This window comes from Salvelinus fontinalis, chromosome 33 (assembly GCF_029448725.1).
Source record: "Salvelinus fontinalis isolate EN_2023a chromosome 33, ASM2944872v1, whole genome shotgun sequence".
NCBI classification, from domain to species: domain Eukaryota; kingdom Metazoa; phylum Chordata; class Actinopteri; order Salmoniformes; family Salmonidae; genus Salvelinus; species Salvelinus fontinalis.
The window spans coordinates 16,020,672-16,030,037 of NC_074697.1; the positions used below are offsets into that span (position 1 = coordinate 16,020,672).

At 47.2% G+C, this 9,366-nt stretch overlaps 1 protein-coding gene across 2 annotated transcripts in view; it reads right to left on the minus strand.

Moving 5' to 3' along the window:
- Positions 1-9,366, minus strand: part of LOC129831759 (tyrosine-protein kinase receptor UFO) — a 130,997-nt gene that overhangs the window by 89,539 nt on the left and 32,092 nt on the right. For both annotated transcript variants that reach the window (XR_008755809.1, XM_055895182.1), the window contains exon 5: positions 7,296-7,492. Coding sequence is in view for 1 of the 2 variants with exons in the window: in XM_055895182.1 (XP_055751157.1) it covers positions 7,296-7,492 (197 nt within the window). In the remaining variant the exon portion in view is untranslated. The remainder of the gene's footprint in view (positions 1-7,295; positions 7,493-9,366) is intronic.

A 9,366-nucleotide genomic window follows, 5' to 3' on the forward strand; every position in this document is an offset into this window, starting at 1 on the left:
GACTACAGACAGACTACAGACAGACTACTAACCGATTACAGACAGACTACATACAGACTACTGACAGACCACAGACAGACTACTAACAGAATACAGACAGACTACCGACAGACTACCGACAGACTACAGACAGACTACGGACAGACTACAGACAGACTACAGACAGACTAAAGACAGACTATAGACAGACTACTAGCAGACTACAGACAAACTACTAACAGACTACTGACAGACTACAGACAGACTACTAACAGACTACTAACAGACTACAGACAGACTACAGACAGACCACCAACAGACTACAGACAGACTACAGACAGACTACTAACCGACTACAGACAGACTACATACAGACTACTGACAGACCACAGACAGACTACTAACAGACCACAGACAGACTACCGACAGACTACCGACAGACTACAGACAGACTACAGACAGACTACGGACAGACTACAGACAGACTACAGACAGACTAAAGACAGACTACAGACAGACTACTAGCAGACTACTAACCGACTACAGACAGACTACTGACAGACTACAGACAGACTACTGACAGACTACAGACAGACTACAGACAGACTACAGACATATTAGCAGATTGATGTGTTTATTGACAGGGAGCTCAAACTAAAGGGACATCTGCACTCTGCACAGTTTTGTCAACCGCACTGCAAAGTGTGTTTCAATTTAAAAGTAAAAGTTATAGCGGTTACTTAATTTTTTCTATTTTTACAGTTTTCATATTTCTGCAAAATGGAATTTCCCTGTCCTGTCTTATCTGGGTTATGGGTAATAACCTGTATGGATGCAATGGGTTATGGGTAATAACCTGTATGGATGCAATGGGTTATGGGTAATAACCTGTATGGATGCAATGGGTTATGGGTAATAACCTGTGTGGTGCAACGGGTTATGGGTAATAACCTGTATGGATGCAATGGGTTATGGGTAATAACCTGTATGGTGCAACGGGTTATGGGTAATTACCTGTATGGATGCAATGGGTTATGGGTAATAACCGGTATGGTGCAACGGGTTATGGGTAATAACCTGTATGGATGCAATGGGTTATGGGTAATAACCTGTATGGTGCAATGGGTTATGGGTAATACCCTGTATGGTGCAACGGGTTATGGGTAATAACCTGTATGTATGCAATGGATTATGGGTAATAACCTGTATGGATGCAATGGGTTATGGGTAATAACCTGTATGGTGCAAAGGGTTATGGGTAATAACCTGTATGGTGCAATGGGTTATGGGTAATAACCTGTATGGTGCAACGGGTTATGGGTAATAACCTGTGTGGATGCAATGGGTTATGGGTAATAACCTGTAGGGATGCAATGGGTTATGGGTAGTTACCTGTATGGTGCAATGGGTTATGGGTAATAACATGTATGGATGCAATGGGTTATGGGTAATAACATGTATGGATGCAATGGGTTATGGGTAGTTACCTGTATGGTGCAATGGGTTATGGGTAATAACCTGTATGGATGCAATGGGTTATGGGTAATAACCTGCATGGATGCAATGGGTTATGGGTAATAACCTGTATGGATGCAATGGGTTATGGGTAATAACCTGTATGGATGCAATGGGTTATGGGTAGTTACCTGTATGGATGCAATGGGTTATGGGTAGTTACCTGTATGGATGCAATGGGTTATGGGTAGTTACCTGTATGGATGCAATGGGTTATGGGTAATAACCTGTATGGTGCAATGGGTTATGGGTAATAACCTGTATGGATGCAATGGGTTATGGGTAGTAACCTGTATGGTGCAATGGGTTATGGGTAGTAACCTGTATGGATGCAATGGGTTATGGGTAGTAACCTGTATGGATGCAATGGGTTATGGGTAGTTACCTGTATGGATGCAATGGGTTATGGGTAGTAACCTGTATGGATGCAATGGGTTATGGGTAGTTACCTGTATGGATGCAATGGGTTATGGGTAGTAACCTGTATGGATGCAATGGGTTATGGGTAGTTTTATTTTTATTTTTTATTTCACCTTTATTTAACCAGGTAGGCTAGTTGAGAACAAGTTCTCATTTGCAACTGCGACCTGGCCAAGATAAAGCATAGCAGTGTGAACAGACAACAACACAGAGTTACACATGGAGTAAACAATAGACAAGTCAATAACATGGTAGAAAAAAGAGAATCTATATACAATGTGTGCAAAAGGCATGAGGAGGTAGGCAATAAATCGAGTAATTACAATTTAGCAGATTAACACTGGAGTGATAAATCATCAGATGATCATGTGCAAGAAGAGATACTGGTGTGCAAAAGTGCAGAGAAGTAAAATAAATAAAAGCAGTATGGGGGTGAGGTAGGTAAATTGGGTGGGTAGTTTACAGATGGACTATGTACAGCTGCAGCGATCGGTTAGCTGCTCGGATAGCAGATTTTTAAAGTTGTTGAGGGAGATAAAAGTCTCCAACTTCAGAGATTTTTGCAATTCGTTCCAGTCGCAGGCAGCAGAGAACTGGAAGGAAAGGCGTCCAAATGAGGTTTTGGCTTTAGGGATGATCAGTGAGATACACCTGCTGGAGCGCGTGCTACGGGTGGGTGTAGCCATCGTGACCAGTGAACTGAGATAATGCGGCACTTTGCCTAGCATAGCCTTGTAGATGACCTGGAGCCAGTGGGTCTGACGACGAACATGTAGGGAGGGCCAGCCGACTAGGGCATACAGGTCGCAGTGGTGGGTCGTATAAGGTGCTTTAGTAACAAAACGGATGGCACTGTGATAAACTGCATCCAGTTTGCTGAGTAGAGTATTGGAGGCTATTTTGTAGATGACATCGCCGAAGTCGAGGATCGGTAGGATAGTCAGTTTTACTAGGGTAAGTTTGGCGGCGTGAGTGAAGGAGGCTTTGTTCCGGAATAGAAAGCCGACTCTAGATTTGATTTTGGATTGGAGATGTTTGATATGAGTCTGGAAGGAGAGTTTGCAGTCTAGCCAGACACCTAGGTACTTATAGATGTCCACATATTCTAGGTCGGAACCGTCCAGGGTGGTGATGCTAGTCGGGCGTGCGGGTGCAGGCATCGAACGGTTGAAAAGCATGCATTTGGTTTTACTAGCGTTTAAGAGCAGTTGGAGGCCACGGAAGGAGTGTTGTATGGCATTGAAGCTCGTTTGGAGGTTAGATAGCACAGTGTCCAGGGAAGGGCCGGAAGTATACAGAATGGTATCGTCTGCGTAGAGGTGGATGAGGGAATCGCCCGCAGCAAGAGCAACATCATTGATGTATACAGAGAAAAGAGTCGGCCCGAGAATTGAACCCTGTGGTACCCCCATAGAGACTGCCAGAGGACCGGACAACATGCCCTCCGATTTGACACACTGAACTCTGTCTGCAAAGTAGTTGGTGAACCAGGCAAGGCAGTCATTAGAAAAACCGAGGCTATTGAGTCTGCCGATAAGAATATGGTGATTGACAGAGTCGAAAGCCTTGGCCAGGTCGATGAAGACGGCTGCACAGTAATGTCTTTTATCGATGGCGGTTATGATATCGTTTAGTACCTTGAGCGTGGCTGAGGTGCACCCGTGACCGGCTCGGAAACCGGATTGCACAGCGGAGAAGGTACGGTGGGATTCGAGATGGTCAGTGATCTGTTTGTTGACTTGGCTTTCGAAGACCTTAGCTAGGCAGGGCAGGATGGATATAGGTCTGTAACAGTTTGGGTCCAGGGTGTCTCCCCCTTTGAAGAGGGGGATGACAGCGGCAGCTTTCCAATCCTTGGGGATCTCAGATGATACGAAGGAGAGGTTGAACAGGCTGGTAATAGGGGGTGCGACAATGGCAGCGGACAGTTTCAGAAATAGGGGGCCCAGATTGTCAAGCCCAGCTGATTTGTATGGGTCCAGGTTTTCCAGCTCTTTCAGAACATCTGCTATCTGGATATGGGTAAAGGAGAAGCTGGGGAGGCTTGGGCGAGTAGCAGCGGGGGGGGCGGGGCTGTTGGCCAAGGTTGGAGTCGCCAGGTGGAAGGCATGGCCAGCCATTGAGAAATGTTTGTTGAAGTTTTCGATTATCACGGACTTATCAGTGGTGACCGTGTTATCTAGCCTCAGTGCAGTGGGCAGCTGGGAGGATGTGCTCTTGTTTTCCATGGACTTTACAGTATCCCAGAACTTTTTGGAGTTAGAGCTACAGGATGCAAATTTCTGCTTGAAAAAGCTGGCCTTTGCTTTCCTGACTGACTGCGTGTATTGGTTCCTGACTTCCCTGAACAGTTGCATATCACGGGGGCTCTTCGATGCTATTTCAGTTCGCCACAGGATGTTTTTGTGCTGGTCGAGGGCAGTCAGGTCTGGAGTGAACCAAGGGCTATATCTGTTCTTGGTTCTGCATTTTTTGAACGGAGCATGCTTGTCTAATATGGTGAGGAAGTAACTTTTAAAGAATGACCAGGCATCCTCAATTGACGGGATGAGGTCAATATCCTTCCAGGGTACCCGGGCCAGGTCGATTAGAAAGGCCTGCTCGCAGAAGTGTTTCAGGGAGCGTTTGACAGTGATGAGGGGTGGTCGTTTGACCGTGGACCCGTGGCGGATACAGGCAATGAGGCAGTGATCGCTGAGATCTTGATTGAAGACAGCAGAGGTGTATTTGGAGGGCAAGTTGGTCAGGATAATGTCTATTAGGGTGCCCATGTTTACGGATTTAGGGTTGTACCTGGTGGGTTCCTTGATGATTTGTGTGAGATTGAGGGCATCAAGCTTAGATTGTAGGACTGCCGGGGTGTTAAGCATATCCCAGTTTAGGTCACCTAACAGAACAAACTCTGAAGCTAGATGGGGAGCGATCAATTCACAGATGGTGTCCAGGGCACAGCTGGGAGCTGAGGGGGGTCGGTAGCAGGCGGCAACAGTGAGAGACTTATTTCTGGAGAGATTAATTTTTAAAATTAGAAGTTCGAACTGTTTGGGCATAGACTTGGAAAGTATGACAGAACTTTGCAGGCTATCTCTGCAGTAGATTGCAACTCCTCCCCCTTTGGCAGTTCTATCTTGACGGAAAGTGTTATAGTTGGGTATGGAAATCTCATAGTTTTTGGTGGCCTTCCTAAGCCAGGATTCAGACACGGCAAGGACATCAGGGTTGGCAGAGTGTGCTAAAGCGGTGAGTAAGGCAAACTTGGGGAGGAGGCTTCTGATGTTGACATGCATGAGGCCAAGGCTTTTTCGATCACAGAAGTCAACAAATGAGGGTGACTGGGGACATGCAGGGCCTGGGTTTACCTCCACATCACCCGAGGAACAGAGGAGTAGTAGAATGAGGGTGCGGCTAAAGGCTATCAAAACTGGTCGCCTAGAGCGTTGGGGACAAGGAATAAAAGGAGCAGATTTATGGGCGTGGTAGAATAGATTCTGGGCATAATGTGCAGACCAGGGTATGGTGGGGCACGGGTACACCGGAGGCAAGCCCAGGCACTGGGTGATGATAAGAGAGGTTCTATCTCTGGACATGCTGGTCTCAATGGGTGAGGTCACCGCATGTGTGGGGGGTGGGACAAAGGAGGTATCAGAGGTACGGAGAGTGGAACTACGGGGTCCATTGCAAACCAAAACAATGATAACTAGCCTGAACAACAGTATGTAAGGCATATTGATATTAGAGAGAGACATACAATAAGGCATAAAGTGATTGCAGGTCATGATTGGGAGAGCTAGCTAAAACAGCAGGTGAAATAACAGCAGCTAGTCAGCTAACACAGCAACAGAAGGTAAAAATGGCGACGACTGGGCAGAGAGGGTCGGATTAACTACACACAGATCCTGAGTTATGGCACAGAGCCGACAGATAAAACACAAATAAACAGAATGGAGTACCGTGAATTAATGGACAGTCAAGCAGGCATCAGCTATGTAGCCAAGTGATCATAGTGTCCAGGGGGCAGCCGTAGATGGAGTAGTGAGGCCTCCGCTAAGCTAGCACGCGTTTAAAGTTAGTAGCCCGGGGGGGTGGTCTGCTCAGACGGAGGGGGTCTGCTCAGACGGAGGCCGGTTGAGGGCACCGGTTGAGGGCACGTCTGCAAACCAGACGTGGTCGTGTCGACAGAGAATCCAAGCCGGATAGCGATGGCGAAAGAGAGGTTGTGAATTGTAGAATTGTGTTTGCTAACTGGTGCTAGCTTCCTAGCTGCGCTAGCTGCAAGATAAGCTAGCAGTTAGCAGGCCGGGGCAGGCAAGTTAGCCTTTGGGGGACGTCGCGATGGGGAGGACGTCGCGATGGGGGGGAAGTCTGTTTTTGCCTCTTCGTGCGGTGACGTCGATAGACCAGTCGTGGAATTAGTAGGGTTCCAGGTAGCTCTAGGTAGCTAACAGGCCTAGTAGGTTAGCAGAATGGGCCTTCAGCGGGCGTCACGCCTGAGGGGCCTGTTGGAGTCCCCGGGCAGATTATGTCGGTATTCCAGTCGTAGAGGATAGGCGGGGTTCCGTGCTCCGTACCGGCAGTAAATGGGTCCGGGTCTTGTAGCCCAGGAGTGGGCTTCAGTGGTAGCACAGGAGCCCTAGCCAATTAGCTTCAGGCTAATTGGTGCCTGCTCCGGTGCCTGCTCCGGGATGGATACGCTAGCCAGGAGTGGTCACCCGGGATTGTGGTTAGCTAGTTGCGAAGATCCAGATGAAAATGTTCAGAGTTTGCGGTAGGAATCCGGGGATATGGAGAGAAATAGGTCCGTTATGCTCTGGTTTTAGTCACGTTGTTCGAACTAGCGAGAGCTTTCCGAGCTAAAGGTTAGCTGATGACCGCTAGCAATGGTTTGCTAACTGATAGCTGGTAGGCAGTTAGCTGGCTATCTTCAGTAGATGGATTCCAGATCAGAAGTAAATAGAAATACTTTAGAAAAAAGCAGATCCACGCCACATTGGGTGAGGCGGGTTGCAGGAGAGTATTTAGAAGTTGAGGTTTAAGAAAGTATTTTTAAAAGATATGCGAAGAAAAATATGTAAAAAGATATATACAAGGGACACGGGACACGACAGGACAAAGACGTCTACACTGCTACGCCGTCTTGGAAGAGCATCCATACAGTTACCTGTATGGTGCAACGGGTTATGGGTAATAACCTGTATGGATGCAATGGGTTATGGGTAGTTACCTGTATGGATGCAATGGGTTATGGGTAGTTACCTGTATGGATGCAATGGGTTATGGGTAATAACCTGTATGGATGCAATGGGTTATGGGTAATAACCTGTATGGATGCAATGGGTTATGGGTAGTTACCTTTATGGGTGCAATGGGTTATGGGTAGTTACCTGTATGGTGCAGTGAGTTATAGGATAGACTCCTCCAAAGCTAGGTTCCCAGGAGAGGAGCAGGCTAGAGTTGGTGACTTCTACAGCCCTGACTCTCTGGGGCCGGGATGGCAGGACTGTGATGGTCCCAGAACCTGATGTAGCCACTCCTTTACGGTTGTGTGCCTCACAGGAGAAGGTACTGGTTCTGTTCAGACCTGGGAGAGAAACGAGAGAAACAGACCCCAAATTAGGGGACATTAATTAGCAGACTTTAAAAAATGCTTTTTGGTTGATAGAAGCAGCACAGTTATGCATTTCATATTGTTCAGGTGTACTTTCATTGGGATCAGAGAGTTGGGACTGGTGCTCCTCTGTTCAACAGTTTGGTTACAAAACAAAGAGAGCGACAGAATTAGGTACTTTCCTTGAAGAGAAACCAACCAAGCAACACGTTGGCGTGAAAAGGGAACTGCAGACGTCATTCAAACACAGAACCCCAAACTCAACAGAATCTCGTGTCTGAGCTGTGGCAGGACGAGGGGAAGGTCAGGCTTAGTTCAGGTTAGGATTAAGTTAAGAGTTAGGATTAAGTTAAGAGTTAGGCATCAAGATTACAGACAGCTATGTGATCTGGGTGTAGATGCTGATAGAGAACATGGAGGGTAGATGGGTGTAGATGCTGATAGAGAACATGGAGGGTAGATGGGTGTAGATGCTGATAGAGAACATGGAGGGTAGATGGGTGTAGATGCTGATAGAGAACATGGAGGGTTGATGGGTGTAGATGCTGATAGAGAACATGGAGGGTAGATGGGTGTAGATGCTGATAGAGAACATGGAGGGTAGATGGGTGTAGATGCTGATAGAGAACATGGAGGGTAGATGCTGATAGAGAACATGGAGGGTAAATGGGTGTAGATGCTGATAGAGGACATGGAGGGTAAATGGGTGTAGTTGCTGATAGAGAACATGGAGGGTAGATGGGTGTAGATGCTGATAGAGAACATGGAGGGTAGATGCTGATAGAGAACATGGAGGGTAAATGGGTGTAGACGCTGATAGAGGACATGGAGGGTAGATGGGTGTAGATGCTGATAGAGGACATGGAGGGTAGATGGGTGTAGATGCTGATAGAGAACATGGAGGGTAGATGGGTGTAGACGCTGATAGAGAACATGGAGGGTAGATGGGTGTAGATGCTGATAGAGAACATGGAGGGTAGATGCTGATAGAGGACATGGAGGGTAGATGGGTGTAGATGCTGATAGAGAACATGGAGGGTAGATGGGTGTAGATGCTGATAGAGAACATGGAGGGTAGATGCTGATAGAGGACATGGAGGGTAGATGGGTGTAGATGCTGATAGAGAACATGGAGGGTAGATGCTGATAGAGGACATGGAGGGTAGATGGGTGTAGATGCTGATAGAGAACATGGAGGGTAGATGGGTGTAGATGCTGATAGAGAACATGGAGGGTAGATGCTGATAGAGGACATGGAGGGTAGATGGGTGTAGATGCTGATAGAGAACATGGAGGGTAGATGGGTGTAGATGCTGATAGAGAACATGGAGGGTAGATGCTGATAGAGAACATGGAGGGTAGATGGGTGTAGATGCTGATAGAGAACATGGAGGGTAAATGGGTGTAGATGCTGATAGAGGACATGGAGGGTAGATGGGTGTAGATGCTGATAGAGAACATGGAGGGTAGATGCTGATAGAGAACATGGAGGGTAGATGGGTGTAGACGCTGATAGAGGACATGGAGGGTAGATGGGTGTAGACGCTGATAGAGGACATGGAGGGTAGATGGGTGTAGACGCTGATAGAGGACATGGAGGGTAGATGGGTGTAGATGCTGATAGAGAACATGGAGGGTAGATGCTGATAGAGAACATGGAGGGTAGATGGGTGTAGATGCTGATAGAGAACATGGAGGGTAGATGCTGATAGAGAACATGGAGGGTAAATTGGTGTAGATGCTGATAGAGAACATGGAGGGTAGATGGGTGTAGATGCTGATAGAGAACATGGAGGGTAGATGCTGATAGAGGACATGGAGGGTTGATGGGTGTAGATGCTGATAGA